The sequence below is a fragment of the Melopsittacus undulatus genome, chromosome 4 (assembly GCF_012275295.1).
Source record: "Melopsittacus undulatus isolate bMelUnd1 chromosome 4, bMelUnd1.mat.Z, whole genome shotgun sequence".
NCBI classification, from domain to species: domain Eukaryota; kingdom Metazoa; phylum Chordata; class Aves; order Psittaciformes; family Psittaculidae; genus Melopsittacus; species Melopsittacus undulatus.
The window spans coordinates 95816286-95840062 of record NC_047530.1 but is presented as its reverse complement, the minus strand read 5'-3'; the positions used below and the strand labels follow the sequence as shown (position 1 = coordinate 95840062).

Here is a 23777-nt window from a genome sequence, read left to right as displayed (position 1 = left end):
CCTCAGTGATCAGTGTTGGGACCTGTCTTGTTCAACTTCTTTGTCAGTGACATGGACAGCAGGATTGAGTGTGCCCTCAGCAAGTCTGCCAATAACACCAAGCTGTGTGGTTCTGTTGATATGCTGGAGGGAAGGAATGCCATCCAGAGGGACCTTGACACTAGGACAAGTGTAAGGTCCTACACCTGGGTCGGAGCAATCCCATTCACAGCTACAGGTTGGGCAGAGAAGAGATCCAGAGCAGCCCTATGGAGAAGGACTTGGGGGTGTTGGTCGATGAGAAAATGAACATGAGCTGGCTTCAGTGTGCACTTACAGCCCAGAAAGCCAACCGTATCCTGGGCTGCATCAAAAGGAGCATGATCAGCAGGTCAAAGAAGGTGATCCTGCCCCTCTACTCTGCTCTTGTGAGACCTCACTTGGAGTATTGTGTGCAGTTCTGGAGCCTTCAATATAAAAAGGACATGGAATTGCTGGAACAAGTCCAGAGGAGGCCACGAGGATGATCAGGGGACTGGAGCACCTCCTGTATGAAGATAGGCTGAGAAAGTTGGGGCTGTTCATCCTGGAAAAGAGAAGGCTGTGTTGGAAACCTCATAGCAGCCTTCCAGTATCTGAAGGGGGCCTACAAGGATGCTGGGGAGGGACTCTTCGTGAGGGACTGTAGTGACAGGACAAGGGGTAAAGGGTTAGAATTTAAACAGGGGAAGTTTAGATTGGATATAAGGAAGAAATTCTTTACTGTAAGGGTGCTGAGGTACTGGAATGGGTTGCCCAGGGAGGTTGTGAATGCTCCATCCCTGACAGTATTCAAGACCAGGTTGGACAGAGCCTTACGTGACATGGTTTAATGTGAGGTGTCCCTGCCCATGCAGGGGAGTTGAAACTAGATGATCTTAAGGTCCTTTCCAACCCTAACTATTCTACAATTCTATGATTCTAAGTTGGACAGGAAAATATAAATAACTAATAAATGTTTTAATCCAAGTTTTTGTTTCAATTACTTGGCTAAAACCTGAATTAAAATATTTCCAAAATCTTGAAAAGGCATTGCAACACTTCACAGGGCTTTCTGTGCCTCTGAATTACCTCTTCCATGATGCACACGGCCCTGTATTTAAGTGAAATTACACGTGTATGAAAATTCTATACTGAGATTCATCGTTGAAGAGAAATTCTGTCTAAGTAACTCATTTCATTAAAAAAAAAAATCATTTGAATTAAAGCCCCTGCAAGGCAACAGAATGATATTTGTCCAGTTGTTACACATAAAAATTCCCACAGAAAACAAATCAAGACACATAAACATTTTGACGTATTTTCCAACTAACCGTAAATATAAATGTATTATCTACTTTAGTTTCTGGATATAGATCAGTTCTGCAACAGCACAGATATATTTTCACTTGCAATGTTCATGTTGTCAGCCACACATTTCATCAAATGTTTTCCTGAATAGTAACATAATCCTTCTGTCTTTACTATTAAAAAAACAAAACCCCAAACATTAGTGAAAAGCCACTAAAAATTTCAAAAAAAGCTAAGCAAATCTTCACTGAATTTAGATTTTGTTACATAGTGAAGCATGTGATAAAATTAAAAAATTACTGAAAATTAGATATTCATATTTGCTATCATATTCCTATTATATCTGATATCAGTAGCATGAAAAAAGAATGAGCCTGCAAACTGCAGATCCTTATTTTATGCACTTCAAATTAACTGCAGAACATATAACACAATTCTTCTACAGAGTGTTTTAAGGTTATAATTGCTCTTGCCTGAGATTTTCTTACAAAGAATTACTTGTCATTCTCTCCACAGATTTTGAAAATTAAGCTTATTCAGTCTATGAATGCATTTCTGTACATGTTAAAGTTAGGTAACAATTATTTGTAAAGCTCCCTTTTAATCAGAACAGCTTTTATTCCCCCATGACTTATACTAGTCTACTCCCAAATTACCAAAACATTCAAAGAGCAATAGTTCACCCTTAGCGTAGGATGCGATTTTCCACCTTATAAAATTATACTGATAAATTAATTTTAGTACATGCTCTGTATCATGCAACCTGCCCCCAGCTGTTGCCCCAGACTGTATGATATAATAATGCCTGGGGCCTTTGGACTTGATGTGATATTTTGGATGAAATGGTATCCTGTGTCCTCTGCAGAAGACCTCACTGGAAAATGTGAGCTCACTGAAAAATGTCATATTCATATATTCAGAGAATCATGTTCAAAAAAAGGTAGAGAATTCCCCCTCCAAACAAAAAAAAAAAGGAGAAAATTAAAAGAAAAGAAAAAGGAAAAAGGTGAAGAAAAAGAATATGTCATACCAGAACTTAGTATTTACATATTTAATTTTCATAATGCTAATAGTAAACAGTACCATATATGTTAATTGTTCTAAAATGATGAATGAGCAATTTTGGTTTTATTGCTAACCCACTAAAATGGGCCTGGTTAGTAAAATCTAAGTTGTTAAGTATTTTACATGGACATCTTACATGGGAGTACAAATAGTTGTGCTATAACCCCCTTTTAAAACTTCTCAGAACATTCACTTTGGCAAATTTGTCTAGAAACTTGTGTAAATAATGCAGAATCTGTTTTAACATTTTGGAATTCTTATGGTATATTATCTCAGAGTGTCACTGCACAAGTCACTGAAGTTTCAAGTTTGGAGTACTGTTATTCATACCGACAGCTGTCACCGCTTCTTTCCACTTAGGTGAGTATAATGAGTAAGCCATCATGATAGGCTGGTATTTATTTTACAGCTAAAACTCTGCATCAGGAGAAAGCAAGTTATTTGTGAGCAGGTTTATAATCTGATACAAACAAGTAAACAGCAAAACTGAAATCAGTGCTGAAATCTTCTCTAGCTAATGGCAATAATATTCTCCTGCACTTTGATAACCAAAGCCACTAGAAAAGATACATCTACAATCCAAATGACCATCAGCCCAGCTCTTCTACATAAAAGACTTCAGATTGCTTTCGTTGTATCCCATGCTGAGCAGTAAACCCAGAAGCTTTTTTCCTCATGCCTGCCCCATACACAGTGAAGGTTTTATCACAGTAGGCCATCTCTGTTATGTAGTGAAGATTTTGAAAATCTGTCATCCAAAAATGAGAACAAGCATCAAACAGAATTATGGAAACATCAAAGAGGCTTTTGAATGAACTATGGTAGATTTCTAAAAATTTCTATTGCTTTTTCTATAAGTAAAAAGCATATTACATTGTAAACACCAAAATAATTCATGAGAAGTTTAAAATGTGTTATATTAGTATAGAATGTACAATTTAAAAAACATGGGACATCTACTAAAGAGAATACATTATTTGAAAAATGTCAAAATAAATTTGAGAGGAATCTGCACTGTCAGCTCACTATTTTTTTCTCATCATCTCCTAAATTGTTTTCAATGTGTAACTTCTTGGCAAATTATTTTGTTAATTTCTCAGTCATGCAGCTGTCTTAAGATCTTAAACAGATCTTTTTGAGCTCCTCTTCCTTTAAATTCTTTTCTCTTACAAAACAAAGATGTTGCTGTTTTCTTTTTTGTCTGATCTCTACACATTTCTCACCAGCATTGTACAAAAAAATTTTTGCACAAAAAAAAGTTTGTTTTTTTGACATTGCATATCAATAAACGGATTAAATGAGCTGTGCATATCAGCATTTAACCAATAAAAAGAGATCTTTATTTACTTTAAATGTATCAGATCTGCTTCATCTAAAAGGCTAATTGAAAAGGCCATTCAGGTCAGCTGTGATATTAGAAGACAACTGAATCACATTTAATGCTACTTAAAGGATGTGAATGGGCTAAAAGAAAAATTAAACCATGGCCATTAAAATTTAATTTGACTTAGTGAAGCCATTAACATTTTGGTTTTATGCAGTGGCAAGCACCCTGAAAATGTTTCCGTATAATTCACAAACACAGAATTGTCAGATGGCTGACAAGTGATTGAAAGTGATCTTACAGGGCAAATCAGAAAAATAAATAAATAACTCATTGACTACCCTTATTAGCTATCATCCTGTTCTTTCTTCAGTCTTTTTACATATATGTGCATTGGTACTGTATACAAGCATACATAAATTACCTGCTCACAGCATGTTTCTTGCTTATTCGAACTCCTATTTTATTGTCACTATTTTTAAAATGTTGTATCTTACCACATATATCAAAAGGATTCTCTGCAACTGCGCATTTCTGCCTCTAATAACGTCTAAATTCATCTATGTAGTTATCAGCCCAAGCTCATACACTTTGTTACCCTCTGTTAAAATAACTTTTTAAATTAAAAGGCAACCTACATAGAATTGGTGGTCAAATCCAGTTAGAGTCCTGTGAATTTTAGTTTTGTTGTTACACTAAAAATGGCTACATTTGGAGTAGAAATTCTTGCATTTTTTCTATTAATTGCACACCTTGGTTTTCATTTTAACATAGAACATCTGATTTTGATGTCAAATGAACAAAATCACTCATTTTATGTGAACTTAAATAAATAATTTATTTTTAAGACAATGTTTTTACCTTACTTCTAGTAGAGTATCTGTGGCATGTTGCTTTGCCTCACAAGTATGCCTTTGCAATCTGAAAATGCTACTGCCAATATTCCCTATACTCTGTATAATGACAGATATTGAAAATAGCACAAAGCAATCATCAATGCAATAATGTAAAGATTTTAGTCAGTTTCAAATGAAACTTTGTCTAGAATTGAAATGGTAACTACTCTGATCAGGTATCAGCACATAACTAAAATTTCAGATTGACTGCCTGACAAGGAAATACATTAGCCATCTTTGGTTTTCATTCTCAATTTTTCCTAATTAAGTTAAAAAGAAATGAAATGCAAATAGAGAAAGCTTTGCTGTAATAGTCCTGAAATTTTGTGAGGTGTCCCTGCCCATGGCAGGGGTTTGGAACTAGATGATCTTGAGGTCCTTTCCAATCCTAACTGTTCTATGATTCTATGAAATAATATAACCTGGAATCTCAGGTCTTGCTGAATAAGCATTATCTGTTTTGCTCCAGCTTATTTAATGGTAATCCTCATCACTGTTGACACAGAAAATGCTGTTAAGGTTGTTACAAATGCACTCCAGGAAGTGCAGGTTATCCAGGGAGTTTCTGGCTCTATACATACAGTGTAAAACTGGCTTTGCAGAAATTGACAATATTGCCACCTCTGCTCTGGACCCATCACTTGAAGTAGTTTTAGAGACAAAAGAAGCATATAACTAAACAGCATCCTTCCAATGAGCTTCTAAACCTGTGAAAGTAGTCAAAGTATGAGAAGAACAGGGCATGAAAAAAATCTTGAAATCTTACAAGTTTTTGTAAGGCTTTGAAAGAATATACTGGGCTAATTACTGGAGTGTTTCATGGTTTCTTAAAAAGTTCTTTTTGTCCATGGTATCTTATTCATCAGCTTCTAGTTTGTGATTCGTCATGGCTAATAATACATTAAATGAGTGTAAAAATAATCAAAGCTCTAATGACAAAAGGAAGTATCTGAATTACTCCAATAGATTATCTTCTAAATAGACTTGGCCAGCCATTAATATGGATAAAATTATTTTCTCCCTCCTCAGCTTGTTTTTTAATGGGTTACAGAAAATTAGAAGCAGAAACTAGTGATGACCTCTGCTCCTGCTCAGTTGTAATGGCTCTAACTCCTGCCAGCTCAAGGTGAAATGCTTTAAAATTAAGGAATTCAGTAAGATGAAGCTGTTTCACTAAGCTTTAAGACAAATCAGACCACATTAGAATAACTCTGGGTTAAACTATAGTACACTTTAGATGAGGCTTTTATCAGAGGCAAAGCTTTACTAAACAGTCTCAAGTCTGTTGCTAGAAGAACTGCTAGACTCTTCCAGGATCTGCTTATATTAGAGTGTGTGCAAACTACTGTATCAGCTCAAATGTTTGGTGAGAAGCTTGCCTCCCAGCTCCTTTATAGAATATTTCTCCCTGACAAAATGACAGCAGATGAAAAAATTTGCTTCTTATAACAGCAGTGGAAGAAAGTAAGAAGAAATTACAGTATTTGGACTTCAGCAGCTGGGTACACCTTATATCTTCCCTTATTATAGCTTTTGTTTAGGAGTGAAAAAAAAAAGGGATAGCAATAACTATATCTAAGAATAGTATAAATGCAAAGATACACTGTAACAACATGTGAGTGGAATAAGGAACCTCTGCCTAGGAGTTTGTTTTAAAACTTAATGAAAGAAACCTTTGCTAAAAAATTGATACTAGTTTCAAAACTAGCACGATTTTAATCCTAGATCTGAGTGGAAAAACAATTTGGGTAATAGAACTTCAAATACATTTACTTCTCAGAACCTAACAAAGTTTTAGTGTCACAGCAGGTGTGCTAGCCTCATTGTAGAACCTCTACAGACTGCTAAAAAAATACTTTTATAAGGAGCATCCAATATGAAAAGGTCAAATAGAGCTTTTCATCAGGATTTATCAAAAAATATAGTCAAAAGCACATGAGTAGCTTGTTAAATAAACCACAAAGTCTTCAGTGTATACCAAATTCTTGGGAAGCTTAATATTCTTCATATATTCAATCTCACATTTTCTCATTTATGAGTATGTGTCAACACAGATAACTGTGATTCCAGATACTGTATATAAGTCTTATTTCTGAAATGAAGGTGCCAGAATAGCATTAATTATTCGTTGGTGCATGACCCTTAGTCTGTAGAATAATCTCTGGAAGCATTTCTTGTTCTGAGCTATTTCATTTTACTTTATCTCTGAGATTGAAATAAGGCATATTTAAACAATTTTCTTGATACAACAGGAAAGATGAGGGTCTTGTCCCATGTCATTCCTTTGCCTTCTAGGAAATGTCACTGCACATAGGGAAAACTTTCACACTGCAATATACAAAAGCATCCAGTGCTGCCTGACAAGAACACTGACACTGTCCTTTGCTCTCTTCATTGCTTTTGTAATTGCAATCCTTATCTTTGAATGTTACAGAGCCTCAAATCAAAATTTCCAAAAAGGTAAGATAAAATTCAAGCAAGAAGACAGTGATCTACAATTAAGCTCATGATAGAACTGAATTCAATAGTAAGAGTCTGAGGCAAAACTTTCCTGAAGACTGATGCAGGATAAAGGAATTAGCCTTCTACAAAGAATAGGATAGGTATTAGTTATTCTGCTCAATACATCACCCAAGACACTTGGACACCTTCTTAAGAACTGCAGCGTGAAAACTTATCTAAAACAAAGGTCTCCTTAGTCTATTTCATTCTATCTTAAGGCAAAGACGGGAGAAGCTAACGAAAGTGTGTCAAAAAAAAGTCAGAATTGAAACTGTAATACCAACAGGATGCCTAGGTAACTTCCAAAAAATATGTGCCTATAAATGATATAGTAACTGTGCTCATATCATTGCAATACAATCCTGCTATTGCAGACCTAACCACAACTGAGTGAGCTACACAGAACACAAGAAAACTGAAACCTAATTTGTAAATCATTTGTGAATCATATGGACAAAGCATACAGAAAGGCTGACAGAAAGCCATACTGGAAATGAAGTTAACATGATGATTTATTCTTATTATTGTGTTTAATTCTTATTCCAGATCCTTCAGTCAGTTTGGTTTTGTGGATATATGTGTTAGTATATGAATAAGCAGTAAGGAGACTGAAGCCATAAAGTACATCTACTATATAATGCTTCATCTATCTAATAAACAATGCTCTTAAGAAGCTCTCACCCTAGATCAACCCTTGTGCAAAATCAAATATCAGCAGCTAAATCAAATTAGCAAAAACAGACTCTTGCAGGATATTGTGATAGTGATTCAGCCCACGACGACCTTTTCTTGAAGTCACTGTGAAGCCACATTCTAACATAGAGCTACCGGAAAAAGGGGGAAAATTCCCTGCCATGAAACCTAGCATGATGTTTTCTATTTGTCATTATAATGATCCTGTAGAAATGCTAACATTATGAGTAGTAGCACTAACACATTGCTAATAGGCATCAAATTTTCTGTAAAATGCAGTAATATATGCAAGATGGGATAACACTATCACTATTGAAAAACAATTCTCTTCATAGAATGAAATTACATTTATAATAATCATTAAGAAAAAAGAAAAAGAAATTATCAAGTCCTCAGTTTAACTCTCTTTAAAAGTGATAACACACATTAGCCTAAACTACATTCCTGCCTTGGATACAGTTGGGACAGATACAGTACTAATCAGGGATGTCATATGCTAAAATAAAGGGGTTTTTCTCCTCATTCCAGGGTGTCTGTATCTCAGCGTTGGAAGGGAAACTTCACCCTCAGTGGCTTTTGTAACTTGCAATATGAGTTGTTACTCTGAACCTCAGAATTTGTCTCACTAACTTTAAGAAGAAAGCAGTCTAAAATCTCAGCAATTCAAAATAAGAGAGGCTAAGCACTGAAAAATAATGCCATGCCAATTCCTCATTCAAACAGACTGCATGGCAAATTCAGTCTAATAACATAGTGCATGATATGCTTTATATTGCATTATCAGTATCCTAAATAATTCCTTCTATACAGTCGAGCTGATAGGCCTCACTGGATAGACCAACAAAATGCATTCCACAGCATATAGGTATGATTTATTTAATAACTACAGTTGTTTTATTTCTGTATTTCCATACATTTCAGTGTTGTAATTTTGGCTTCAAAATGACCCAAAACAGCGTCAGAAAAATATTTTTAAAAAATAAAATGGTTGTCCCAGCCTCACATATGAAACTATAACAGCTAAAACTCGAGGAGTATGTTTTATGAGCAGAAAGCTAAGTGTTTCTGTAGGGGTGTAACAAAGAATAAACTCATCCAGATTCCATTAATTTATTCATTTCTGATCCTGGAAGATTTCAAATTAAAGACATATTGAAGGGTTGCCATCACAACCCTTTATTTCAATTACTTTTAAGTCTTTATATTCCTTAATTGATTCAAAGAGCTGAATTGAAAGTTGCTTTCAACCAAATGTAATATTATTGAAATTTCCAACCAAAAACAGAAGAAAAGGACTTTTGATTAAAGATGTTTTATGAGTTGCTGTTTTGTGAAGACAAGCAGAAAGATGAAAGACTCAAAAAGAAAAGGCCTCAAGGAAGTAGTAGACATTGAAGTCTGCTTCAATAATACGACCCTTGAAAAGTGGTAAAAGAAAGAATTTGGGGCCTAAGCTGAAACTACAGAATGTTAGAGCAAAAAAGGAAATAAGCTGTATGCAACTGGTTAGAGGAAAAGGTATGTCCTCAATACAAATTTCATACAACAGTACGTCCATTGATTGTCCTCAATCAAATTTCATCAGCTTTCCTTATTTTCATTCCTTATTTTAACAAATTGTAGGTCTGGTATTTTTATTCAACCACATAAATGCAAAGTACTAATTTGATTTTCACTTTCTGTTTATGGCCTTTTTTTTTCTTCCCCTTGAATCTTCCATCATTCTGAATTAGAAATACACAAACAGTAGTCTCCCACTAGCATGAAGACAAGTACAAGAAGCAATACAGAAGACTAAAGGTGAAAGCTTAATCATACCAATGTCCATGAATAAGTTTTCTAGGGCTTCAAAAATAGCTATTATTTACTTGGATTTTATATTATGCTTCATAATTTTGATTAAAAGAAATACCAAAATATCTGATTTCATTATATTCCAGGAATCTAATGGAAAAGGTCTAGTAACTCATTAAATATATCCAGCCATGTGTGTGTTTGATAAGTTTAGAGAAAAGAATGTAACTTTCCTATAGTTCATCTGTACACTCTTGAATCTCCATGACCGTAGATTGCAAATTCCTTCCTTGTAATTCATCCAGCTGTCCTGCATAGTAAGTAAGGTTTATGAGCCTCGTGACTTTCAAATCTCCAGTCAAATCAGGAGGAACACAATCAACTGCTTATTTTTTTCTGAGTTACGAAACAAATATACAAAACAAGACAAATCTGGGTCCTAGGGAAGGAATATAAAATTCAGAGCAATCATGAGTTATTTTTTCTCTTATGTTAGTAGTGTACAAGTATGTAGTGTACAAGAATGAAGTCAAGTTGTTTGATTAATAAAATTTGCCTAATTCTTTTATTAAAATATTTACATAATGATGAAAGAAACAAATAATTCGTTAATTGAAAACTGTGAGCTAGTGAGCTTACACATACTTCATGCTTAGTGTATACTGTCACTATACAAGACAGACAAAAAAGAACAGATGCTGTCAACTCTATTACAGGTCAGTAACTAAAGTACAGGTGCCTAATAAATGTACTTCAATTCATCTAATCAAGCTTTCTACAAATCTTACACTGCAGCATTTGTTTTCCATGGGCTGGTAAAATATCATTTAGGACTGACATTTTGAAACTTGGTATGATAATATATTCTCTGTCTATTTAAAGACATGTAATTAATATACAAGATTACTCACTGAAGGCATTATTAGATACTACAATTTCTCTTCTGGTTTGACACACTCAGAGATACAAAAGCTTATTCTTAATTTAAAAAAGAGAATGGTTAACTTTCATATCTTCCTGAAATAATAAACAAGACAATAGCCTTATATTTGATGTGTGAGATTCAAACTTTGCAAACTATGCTGCTGACAAAGCCCACAAATACATCATCTCAGAAGAAACTGGGAATTTTCAGCATGCTAACAGTTCTGTCCTGCAACTCTGCCCTATCAGGACAGGTGTTAATCAGATATATTTAAGTTACTAACATCACAAGTTCCCCAAATAATTTGCATCCATGGGAAGAGATTGCCATTACATGTCTCTTAAACAAGGACTGTTAGAATGATGACACTTGAGGTTTTGAATATAAAATTCCATCCCTGGTCAGGGTTCGTACTTGAGCCTAATGCCTCTAATTGACCACACTAGTCTGTAGAAACTATGCAGCTGGTGGCTGCAAACATTCTTACAATAAATATGGGACATATGAAGAATACTCATAAATATCATTAAGTGGTACAAAGATGATAAAATCTATTCATCACAATCACTCTGCTTGAATATAGAGATTATGAATTCTATTTTACATATATATATCTCTCACTGGAGGGATATGCAGGCCTATCTACGATTACAGTAATCACACGAGTGATACATTAACTATTAACATTCTCCTGTCGCTTTCATATAAATGCTACAGACATATTAAGCAGAAAGAGATTTAAGGTGTTTGCTAAAGTTATCTTTGGCTTATGAGCATGACATATACTACCAAGTAGTGACATAACAGGGGACTAAGTACAGAGCAAGGAACCCAATACTCCTGAAGTCTATTCCCAGCCTCAGCACTTTGCTGTGTGGCTTTAGGAAAGCTCTCAAGCAAGTGCTGAAAAAACTGTGTATGTCCTGAGCAACAGTTTCAGATTGGGTTTTAGGAACAAAAATCGCCAAGGAAGGTAATTCTGAGATCACCCAATCTACACAAAGATTAGTGCATGTTCAATTTAGTCAGCACTTTATATTCAGTTTACTGTGTTTACTGCAAAGTATATTTCTCACACTATAAGTTCTGCACATTTCACTCTCATGTGACCAAGTTCTCTTAAAGAAAAAAAAAAGAAAAAAAATAGCCTTAAAGCTATTGTATCTTTCTTTCAAGCATGGCCTGACAATATTCTCAGCCTTGGGAATTCAGGTACACTAAAAGAGAAAAAAAATGTTCAAGTGAAAAATGTGATCTAAACATCATTTTCCCAGTAAATTATTCTTAGACAGATTTTGTTCTGATGAACTAACCCTCTACAGTAATAAAACACAGGAACCTGGGAATGTCATAGGGTTGCTCTCCTGCCTGGGGGAAAAAAAAACAACACAAAAACAAACAACAAAACAAAAAAAATGACCACAACAACAACCAACAAACAACCAAAAAAAACCCCAACCAAACAAAAACAAAACACAAAAAACAGCCACTGAAAACAAATTCTATGCATTCCCACTAAGCTTGATTTTTCCAAGACAGAAACAGTATTTTCTGTGTACCTGAATAAAACAGCCAAATACCTTTACTTGTTTTCACTCACCTCCTGAAACCACCAGTTATGGTGACTAAAGCATCTGGTAGAAACGTACACACAGTGTTCCTCACAATCAAGCTTACTGCATCTGCTTCTGCCTTAGATACACAGCTAACAAGGTCCTCATAGTAAAGAAACCCTGGAAATCAAACAAAAAAAGATACAATCACTCTCTGGAATTATCAACATCTATATAGTATTAGGTAAGCCTTGTGTGAAATAGCCAACTTTTACCAACAATTTGAACCACACAACCTGTACCACGGGCAAAGGAACCCTATCTAATCAAGAATTAAGAAATGCTCAATCTTGAACCTGAACCTATAGGTTTCAGTTTTGGAACTGAAACTATAAGTTTGTTTCAGGACATGTGGAAGGAAATATATTATGATCCAGCCTTTTTAGAAGCGTCTTCCTTCCTTCCACCATTCCTGGAGTCAGCCTCCTGCCTTGGATGTGAGGGATCACAGGTAAGAGGCAGCTTCTTCCTTCCCTCATCTTTATATATAATTTTTAGTATATTATAATTTGTTTACAATTGTGACAGCAGTAATGATTTATAACATAGCAATCAGGATAATTGCTCCACTTGCTGAAAACCTGAATATTTATAAATTACTCCGCCTTCCCTACCAGTTCCCATCAATGGCATTTTTTGATGTACTGCTTTAAAAGGTGGGTCTTCTCAAAATAATAAGGCTCAGATGTATGTGAAATATTCCAGCTATCTTTATGTCTGTTCCCAGAGCTTGTATCAAAAGTGCCCAGTCTTGCAGCTTGTTTCACATTTGGATATTATATGTAAAATCAAAAAGGACAAAGGAGCATAGATGGGGGCAAGCTGATCCCAGGGATTCTGAGGTGATGTAAAACATATGAGTTTATTACAAAAAAAACCCACATGATTTCAATATAATTTTATACAGTCTCCTTTCCTTAATGCGACTGATTTCTTTGTTTAAATGAATTCCTTTATTTAGGAAAACAGCACAAAAGAAAAAAGAAAATCTATGGAGAAGGAACATTTTTCATTTTACCTTGCTTAACAGTTTAAAGCTAAGATGTGCTAGGATTATGGAAGTAATTTTACAAGTACTTTGTTACAAAACTTGGTTCATCACTGCCTCAGAGGAGACAGGTCTCCACTGAAAAGTAGTTCTGGTTTCCCAAAGTAAATTTTTCATGACTTGTGCAATAATGACCCTTTAATAATTTTGTGTATAATAGCAGTTTTCATTGGATATCTGTGCAAGCAATTAAAAAAAAATCATATATTTTCAATGACACTATTTTTAATTAGGAGCTCTGATAATCCAAGGCTTATTTAAGCCTGATGATTTAATATTCTCAAGACACTGCAGCAAGAAAATGGGTGAACTTTGCCGCCTGCTCTGATCTGCTATAAAATTCTTAGATAGAAGTTTTTATGAAACTTCCACTTTACCTGCTTTCTGCATTTTGGACAGCTTCAGAGACTTGTCAGCTTTTATGTCTTCCAGAGTTCGTAACCCCATTCTGTACCATTTCTCAGATGTCTTCACTCCCACTCCAAAGACTGAAGTAAACTGCTAAAGGTCAGTAGAAGAACACACATTTCAGTGCTGTTTTCTGAAGGAGCAGTGAATTTACAATAAGTAGGTAACAGCAAGGTATCACAGGGAAAAATCTGGGCAAGTTGTCCTACATTGAAGATAATAGTGTAACACAAACATACAGATTCAGCTTCCCTTCTTTAAAAAATTATGTTGAGCAGATTGGTTTTATACATGGGCAGTTCACATTAAAGTGAAATTTAAATAATAACACAGTAGTGGCTCCAGAATATTTGCGTGATTTACCTAAATATGCACTTTCAACTAATGTTTAAGGTAAGGATAGTAGTCTTATTTTTTTACCACATTTCTTAATAAAAATACAAAAAGTAATGTTAAATAGCTAGACTTTAAACAGACTTTTTTACACAGACTTTATAGAATAAGTAATGTCTCAAGACTATCTTCCTAATTTGGCTGACATTGCAATTTTGTATTATACACACTACAAGCTCTGTAGTTGTACACGTGATGTTGGTGTTGCTGCACTACCAAGAGATGAGGTCAGTGGGAATCCTGTGGCTTTTGAAATTCTGCACTGGGCAAAGGCTCCCAATGGTGCATGGAAACAGATGGTAAGTACATAAAGACTAATCTATTCTTATACTGCATTCTATAAAATACATGCTTGGAGGTCACGCTCAATACTGATTTTCAACATGGAATTAGATTTCAAGTAGAAATTGCAACTTCTGTTTGCTTGCTTATTATGCACATAGTCTTTATTCCAAAGTAATTTTGTACACTAACTTATTCCCCAAGAAAGGACATAAAACAAAAAAGTCACAGTTGTAAGCATTATGCAGGGGATCAATATTTCAGATGAACAGTGATATGAAAGCAAGAGGGAAAACTTTAATGCTTGCCCAAAAAAACACTCCTTATATTCAGTTTGTCAATACTAAAGCTGTCAATAGTGTCTTTGTACTTTTATAGAATTCAATGAGTAGCTGTGTAAGACACAAATAACTGCTGTTTTCCATTGAAACTGCAATCTCTGGATTCCAACCATGCTACCTTTATTTTGTATTTTTCTAAAGAGATTAATTCCTTGGAAATAATTAAGAGAAAGAAAAGAGAAAAATGGTAATATTAAATAGCAATTATCTTACGTTTCGTATATAATGGATTAAATTACCTATTCTTTCTCTGAATCATGGGTGTTTATGAAAGAATGTGATTTTTTAAATACTTAGATAGTTATCTTTTAATGTTTTTGCTAGTGCTAAGAGATTTTTAAAAACGTCTATTACTGGGTTTAGAATGACTCTAAGAGACTTAATTAATATTGGAATAAAGAATTAAAGAAAATGGATTTTATGCCACTGTCCAAATATTGTTTTGTGTATGTGTCAAAAAAAAAAAAGAAAAGCCCATCATAATTCTCTTTCCATTTGAAAATCCATCATTATTAAGTATATTTATAGACATTAATTTAGAGACACTGCCCAGAGTGCAGGGTTAGTAGCAGGCAGCCCAATTATTCAACTGTGTATATGAGTATTGCTCTTTTTCAGCTGGTGAAATTGAATAATATGAACTTGTTCTCTACAGCACCCACTTCTGTAAGGAGGCAAAGCTGAGCATGTCATACCCTACTGTGTAATTTATTTCACTCATTTGAGAACTGTGGTCCTGGGACCAGTGGTGATCTTTTAAGTCACAATGAGTGATTTGCAGCAGTTACTAGAACCATGCTAAACAGTAAAATTTAGGAATTCGCTAATATTATGGGATTCTTCTAGGCTTTCTTAGAAATACACAAAAATTGCTTGGAAAAACTGGCTACAACCAGTTTAGCCAAAATGTTGAGACTGTGTTGAGCTAACATGAGAACCACAAAAGTTTGTTGTAATTTGAAATGTTAAACAAAGCATAAAACATATTTGAGATAATATTTCCCCTGATAAATTTTTATTCTAATCTCCAAGTAATGTTCTTAAATCCTGAAACATAAGATTTAATGGCTGATCCTAGATATATATTACTATTAATAAGCAAGTTTGGTTCCTGAATCCTGCTATACATGTGAATCTGCAACTCTTTGCTGACTATCGCTACAGATGGCATGAACAACTGTCACTGTACATCCTCTCATACCTGTATTACAGGTCAGACAGTAAGGAAGAGCCTCTCTATAGCTGATGTTCAACTGAGTAACAAAGGGGAGAATTAATCAGTTCTATTTGGTTTACTCTGTTTTAATTTTTTCTGAAGACACAAACAAGATACTTTTTAGAGATCAAAACTGCAGATAAAATTGGGGAAAAAAAAATCCAGTATATATTTTTTTCCAGAGGAGAATTCACTGACTATATGAGAAATTGGAACTGCAGTATTTATTTGGTTTAAATTACATGTAAGTATGAGATATGATCATGACTCTGAACCCACAATCTGCCTAACAAAGAAATATCTCCAATCCTCTTCACCTTGTCTCACACAAAAGAGCATTAAAATAGATATGAGTCATCTTCTTCACCTAGTATATTCTTAATGCCCAAATGAGGTAGTGCAGTGTTATAATATTAATCAACTGAGGAAATAAAACACTGGGTTAAGCTTAAAGCAAAATGTATATATTATGCTAGTTTCCAAGCAAAGAGATTGTTTAGTTCAAGCCTAAGAGCAACTGTGTATGCATCACATTAATTAGAAAGGTAATTGATTTCACCAACATTCCTTATCAGTTTCACTCTTTCCCATTCTCTTTATTCAACATCTTTCTTTATACTTGATATTATATGTTCCTTTGTAATAAAATTGATGGTTATGTCTAAGCTGTACTAATGGGAGGGAAATTTTAAACAACAGCAATAAACTTTAGAAGATTTACCTTAAATGACTTGTATCGTTCATCATTTAATACTTCTTTAGCTCTAGAACTCTCTCCTTCTTCAATAATTTCCTAAACAAAGACATTATTAAAAAAAAATAAAAATCAAGATTACAATAAGACTTAGTAAAATAACCTAAAAGAAAGGCACATCAACCTGTACAAACATAAAGAGCACGCTTAATGAACATATTGTTTATTCCATTACGATCAAATCCTAATGCAATTACTGAAGTATGAAGGAGAAATTGGAACCACAGAATAAATTTCACAGTATTTATGTACACATAAATTTACTCAAGGATGAAGTGGAAACTGGGACCACAGAATATATTTCACAGTACTTATTTACTCATAAATTCACAGCTAGAAAACAGTTATTTATCATAAGCTATAAATTAACTGTCCTGAAAATTAGATTTCATTATTTTTGTTGAATTTACTTCTCTTAAAAGATCATTGTAAGAACAGATCTCTTTTTTTCTTAAGTGTACCTTTGTTTCAGCCTTTCTGATAAAACCTAAAAAAACTCAAGCAAACAAACAAAAAAAAATCCCAATAACACCCCCCTCCCAACAAATCATAACATTTTCTGTGGCATCATAATTGAATTCCCAGTCCCCAGGTGGTAGGTACAAAAAGCACTTCAGAAGCTCTGGTGGTGTGAGGCAAACAAGGAGCGAGAGTGAATCATAACGTTCAGCAATGACCTCTCCAGACAGCTGAGATCCCCTGATCAGCTGCCTGCTGGAATAACAGAAGTGCAGTGTGGGACCTGAAAAGGCTAAAGAAAAATACAGGGAAAACTTAAAGCTCCAGTAAGAATGTAAAAGTTCATCCACCACCTAGATAAAAGCTCTGCTTGTAACTCATAGCAGGATAGGATTTAACATTAAAGTACTAAAATATTTACTAGTTTTGTAAAAATAGTATTTCTAATAAAGCATTTGGGTGAGCAAAATGATATAGCCATTGGAGAAGTCATATGAACAAAACTATTAACAGTTAACCTGATGCATCCAAATCAGTGTAAGCCTTTACAAATGACATACCAAGATGGTACTACATTATTTATTAATTTCTATTTATTCATTAGTTACCTTTATTCCTAAGGGCAGGAGTTCCACGACAGAACCTTATGTTACTACAAAAGGTTTCCAGAAATCACTGAGTTCTCAGTTACACAGATACTATAATGTTATTACAGGAAACACTGAAGGTTGTGTAAATACACTCAGATATCAGTGCTGCACTCTGTGACCTCTAAAACTAGATCTGTAAAAGAATCAATTCACAGATAATTCAGAGGTACGTTACCTCAATGACATCTCTGACTCTGTCTCCCATGCAGGGCAACCCTTGTATATCTTTCATTCTGATTACTGGAAATGGAAGAAATTTCAGCACAGAAGCTGCCCTCAGAAATTCCAGACAGAATATTTCATTTTCTTTGAACTCATAATTTTCAGCCATTATCTCAAAGGCATCCTGGGGTGGGGGGAGGTGTAGAAAAAAGTTAAAGGTTAATAAAAGCTTAAACTATTCAGTATACTCCTGCTTAGAAAGGTTACTTTGTATGCTAATTCAAGAATGACTGCTTTACACTAGGGTAATTCATATTAAAAAAAATCAAATCAAATCAAATCAACAATTTTGTAACCACTTGAAATTTTTCAAGTATCATAAAAATTGTATTTTAGAGTTAAATGTGGGAAGAGATTCTGATCTCTAACAAAGCCAAGCTTTAAAATTGTTTCTAAGATAAACTCCCCATATAATGTGCAGAACTAACAAATCAATGTGATATAGTACCATAATTTTTAGAATTGTGCCCAAGCATACACAATCTGGCAGGTCAGTACATGACATCATTTGCAGACATAACCAAATAAGAGTCTGTGGCAATACTGGAAACCACCTTATCCTTTTAGAACTTGTAGCCATGTTCCTATTTAGTAATTCAGGGAACAAACTCTTTTTCCTCATTTTTCAGGTGTATGAGCAATGCAACTCATTTTCCTCATTCAGCTATCATGATTCTTCAGTACTGGAACAGATTGCCCATAGAAGTGGTAAATGCTCCATCCCTGACAGGACAGGTTGGACAGAGCCTTGGGCAATATGGTCTAGTGCGAGGCACCCCTGCCCATGGCAGGGGGGTTGGAACTAGGTGATCTTAAGGTCCTTTCACACCCTAACTATTCTATGATTCTACAATCTATGAGTTGGTTTATTCAATGTTGCACTAAAAACTACCTGGAGATTGTCAGTACAATCTTTGTTTGAACTATCCATATGTCATTTATGCAGCCTTGGAGCCTGTGTCCCTCTCAGAAAAAAAAAAAAAAATATATATATATATAGTTGCAGCAATTTTTAGAAATTAAATGCAGGGAACAGATCACACAGTGGTGAAAAAGAGAGACAGGGGTTTTGGTTCACTATTGTAGAATATAACGTTTTGAGAGAGAACAAGTGTTGCAGAAGAAGCTTGTGAATAATGTAATAAAAGAAGTTATGAAGGCTTGCAACTGATCAGGAGCTGGAAATCTGAGTTCTTTGAGAAACCTTGCACGAATCCTCAAAAAAAAAAAGAAAGACTGCAAAACTGTTTGCTTAAGATATGTGTAAGAGTGCACCACTTTCAGAAGATACTTTCGCTGTTCAAAATATCTAAAATGAATCCCACACCTGATTGATTGTTCAGGATGCTCTTGTGCATCATTCAAATGGCACAAGGCAGTGTAGGTACAGACCATAAGCTCCCATACTGCACTGTGTCTTGCACTCCTGTACGAGATCCCATTTCTTGCTCTTCACCTATATGGCCCCACCTACTCCTGTTTCTTCTTTGATCCAAAAGCCATTACAAAATAACAAAGAAGGGGTTGTCAGTGTGCATCTGCCTGCAACTCTCACTTCACAGAGCTGTAGTCCAAGTGTCTGTTCAGAAATGTTTTCAGAATAAGGATCAGTAACACCTTGTGATGCAGACAAAGAAATGGAAAACGGCTTGCTAGAACAAGACTGTAGTGGATAGCAGGAGGGAGTAAAATTAAACAGCTTTTTCCTACCCTCAGTAGGAAAAAGTTTACGTTTGGCTCAGATTTAAATGAATTCGTAATTAAATGGTTTTATTACGTAGTTTAAAGAAAAATAATTTTATATTTTGCTTTGATTTTAATCTTAGCATTAATGTGCTTTATATTGGAAGATAAAACCAAGTAAAAAGCAGCAGCCTGGACCTGTAAAACTTTCCTCTTAACAAATCAAAACCATGAGATCTAAATTGGCTTTGACATTATCTCTTTAGAAGAAATAAGGTGCCTTAGATGAGCAAATGCCTTTTTCTTTTCACTTCACATTCTTTTTTTTTTTATTTTTCCCCCATCCTGCCATGTTAAACTGTACAAAATAATTAATTAGGGCTTCTTACAGAGGATTTGCTTTGTTCCATATCACCAGTATGACTTGACTCCTTGCTCTCTCCAAGAGTCAGTCACCTGCTGTCTATTTCACTGAAAGAATCCTCCCCTTAGCTGAATATTTATTTATCAGCTACCCTGATTAACAAGTGCTGTGCAATTCCACTTTCATAATGTTTCATGAAAGACCTCTTGAGAAAGAGAGCTATTTAGCAAGATGCTTGATCTGGAATATTCTATCACTATTTACTTCAAACAGCCCTTGGATGTAAGGAATCAATGGGAGGTGGGAGAACACTCCTTTGAGGTAAAAAAAAAAATCAAAACAAAACAACAAAAAACACAAAGAACCCCCACAACCACAAAAACAAAAAAACCCACCACAGACCATTCTATTTCAAAAATAATGCACAGCTTCCTTACAGCTGCCTTTAAAGCACTTGCAGTTGCTAACCATGGGATTTATTCAACTGCTATTCCTTATTCTTCCCCCCCCCCCCATGCAAGATCTTTATTTTTTTGACAGATTATGTTACATTTAATTACATACTTTTTGGTTAAAGACAAGTGCACATTATGGTTCCCTTTTAGAAAGAAAACTAGTGCAGAAAAAGGGGAAACTACCAATTTTGAGGTCACAAGCAACGTGGATTCATTCCAGCTTGCATGTTGAAGAAAAAAAACACAACATACACAGAACTGCAAAGCAAATGGGGAAATATCTTTAACAAGTGGGGTGATAGGAGTTAAACATCTCTGCTGTGGGTTTATTTTTTTGTTGCTCTAAGTTCTTACTCTTTATCAGCTTCAAAAATTCTTTCCTACTATGCAGTATAAGATGCCAATTCTTGCTTTAAGTGAGGTTTAAAATCCCACTCCTAGAATTATTACTATTTTTGCTTTATTTTTCTCTCTTTACAATCTGTGCACATGAATACTCAAGAAAGCATGTTTGGTAAGGAATTTCTTACTCTGGATAACAATAGCATGATTAATCAGGGGACAGAACCAAAAAGATATAGTTGCTACCATCTTGCTAAAATAGTCTATACACAAAACCTGGAGAATACAGTTCTCTTAAGTACCTGCTCAGCATTATGTAGTCATCATCTTGATTAGGAGGCTCAAAAAGTCTAAGGATGTTTTTTCTCACCCCCAATAGGTGGCCTCTCTCACGCACATTTAAATAGATGTATTCTACGCCATATAATCAGCCATCATGATAAATGTGTCTGCCTCTTCTAGCACCACTGCTGTTTTAGAGAGGTATTGGCCCCTTATTACTAGCAGGAGGGCAGTTTTCAGAAAAGTTGTCACCACTAAGATTGAAAAAGACAGTCTCATATAGTATATTATTCAGAGGCTGTTAACAGCCAATAAGAAAATATAATCAAAGGATTTCTATCATTCTAGTTTGCATTTTTCAGTGTTTTCCTGCCTTTGCAAAGCTCATTAAACTATTTTAAATAAACAATTAAATAGTATTGAATATTCAGTATTCCTTGTACAAAACGTTGCTTGCAAATGCTACAATTGATTACAGATCTGTCATTTACATAAAACTGCTTTTGACATTCTTTTTGATAAAATCTTTCTGCTTTAAAAAAAAAGGCAACTGATCTCCAAGTGGAGTTGCTGACTACTGAATATTATAGTCCAGGCTGAATAATATTCCAGAGTGGAAAAACATGTGAAACTGGGAAAAAGCCAGGAAAAATCTTGGAATCTATTATTTCTCTGGTGAAATCTACTTAGGGTGATATCAAAGGGAAGTTATTGACCCCTCATTTATTCTAAACCTTCATATTTTTTTACATTAACCACCTTGTCATTATTTATCAGTGAAATCAATACTCAAATTACCCATTTTAAAGGTACTAATTTAACAGAAAACTAAATTTCTAGAAATTCTGAAAAGGTGAATTTCAAACTCCCAGTGAAAGACAGTGGGACTGCATTTCAGTTCTTCATCTCTTGCAAATTTTCCATCTATGTCTGAAACTGTGGAATATGTGTTGATGTTGGGCTATGGAAAAAATTGGGGATGGAATGGACTTCCAGATCCCAGCGGGTCAGGTATAAAAGTACACAAATTATGTTCAAAATGTGGAAGAGGATGGATGTACCGAAAGAAAGTTGGAAGCTCATCTAATAGCTGGTGTTTAGGACCTAATAAGATAAAATATCATTAATAAATCAAAGATAATGATAAGCATTTAGCATATCTAAAGATGCATACTAAAATACATTATAAATGCTAAAAATCATAATACTGAAATCAATACAAATAGCAAGATTCACAACCAATATGAGAATGATTCTCAGAAAAAAACATAATCAACATTACTATGCTGGTTTATGCCTGCTGAACAATGAGCCCAACGTGATTATCAGTGTATGAGTTCCCTCGCACTCAGGAAAGCAAAAGAAGCTAATGGTCCCATGCTATGCTTCATACTATCCTGCTTGTTTCAACAAGATTGTCAGAGCAGTTCCATTGCTGCCTGCAAAACGGTCTTTAACAACCTCAGTTTAAGACTCTGCAAGAACAGACATCATCAATATTATAGAACTGTGAACATATTTTAGATCTAATCTGTTTAGTAAATCAAGTCATCACAGTTTCATGGACAGGGCACTTGTCTTATTCCCATGCCTACACCCACTGATCCTCTGCTGTGTGACCCTGGAAAGCTGCTTCAAACCTTCTTGCCATTGTTTCCCTCGCTAGCTTTCATCTGCTGTCTATTAGAGCTATGAACTCTGAAGGGCTTGAATTGTCTTTTACAATGCGTTTGTACAACATCTCTTGTAAAAAAGGCCTCTATCTTACTTTGATGTGCGGATAGACTCCACAACTAGTTAAAGTTGTAAAGTAGGTATGCTTTTATTCAGCGCTGAGGTGCATGGGGATAGCTCCTGCAAAGCATGCACCCCTCAGGGTTGTTGTCCCTTTACATTTATTCTCTTAAGGTATACATAGACATGAGGTTGCTCAATCCGCCTATACATATGTATTATCTATCCCCGCTTCGTATTATAATGAGCCAGAAGGTCCTTTGCACTTGCGCAGTGCCCCTTCTGATCATGGGCAGGGGTCTCAGGATGAAGTAAATGAGTCTTCCTCCTGTGGGCAGGGGTCTTCAAGATGAAGTAAATGAGTCTTCCTCTTCTTAACCTTTACACCTTTTAATCTTCAGACATGGATTTAGGGTTAGTCGGCGCCCAGTCTGCTTCTCCTGCTGCTTATCAGTAGGACCCAACACCTGTGCTTTTGTCATGGTCTTAAGGCTTGGTCACCCAGTCTGCCTCTCCTGCCGCCTATCAGCAGGACCTTTCATCTGCTTTTGTCAGTAGAATTAGCATATGTTTCTTCCCCTCCAGCAGTAATCAATGCCTTGGCAAGATGGCAATGGCAGGTACTTAGGACAGACAAGACTTTTGTTTAAGCAAAGGAATTCCTTTAACTCCCTTGTACAATTTCTCTGTATTACCCCCCTGTACATTGGTTACCCGTGTATCAACTTGAGCCTGCAAACACTATTGCAGCACAAATGAAAAACCACAACATACCATTGTACAGCTGAACTTAATCCACCAAAGAGGTAGAATAGCTGAGTGTGCTGAATTAAGAAAACATTCTACACAATACCCGGTTGAAGGACTATTTTATGCAAAGCAGTGATTTGGGATAAATTGCTTTTCCTCTCAATCACAGTTTCCTCCTTAAAATTTATGTAATCACAGAATCCCAAGTAATAAGTCGTAAATCCACAGGATCAGTCCTAGTTCTCATCACATTGCTGTTTTCAGTGTTTGGCAT

At 35.2% G+C, this 23777-nt stretch overlaps 1 protein-coding gene across 6 annotated transcripts in view; it reads right to left on the bottom strand.

Annotated features, from left to right (window-relative positions):
* LOC101867685 (DNA nucleotidylexotransferase) overlaps window positions 1–23777 on the bottom strand; it is a 196407-nt gene that overhangs the window by 55395 nt on the left and 117235 nt on the right. For all 6 annotated transcript variants that reach the window (XM_031044639.2, XM_031044641.2, XM_031044640.2 and 3 more), the window contains 4 exons: window positions 17847–18017; window positions 16530–16601; window positions 13546–13669; window positions 12108–12240 (listed from right to left, as the gene is read on the bottom strand). In XM_031044639.2, coding sequence (XP_030900499.2) covers window positions 12108–12240; window positions 13546–13669; window positions 16530–16601; window positions 17847–18017 — 500 coding nt within the window. The remainder of the gene's footprint in view (window positions 1–12107; window positions 12241–13545; window positions 13670–16529; window positions 16602–17846; window positions 18018–23777) is intronic.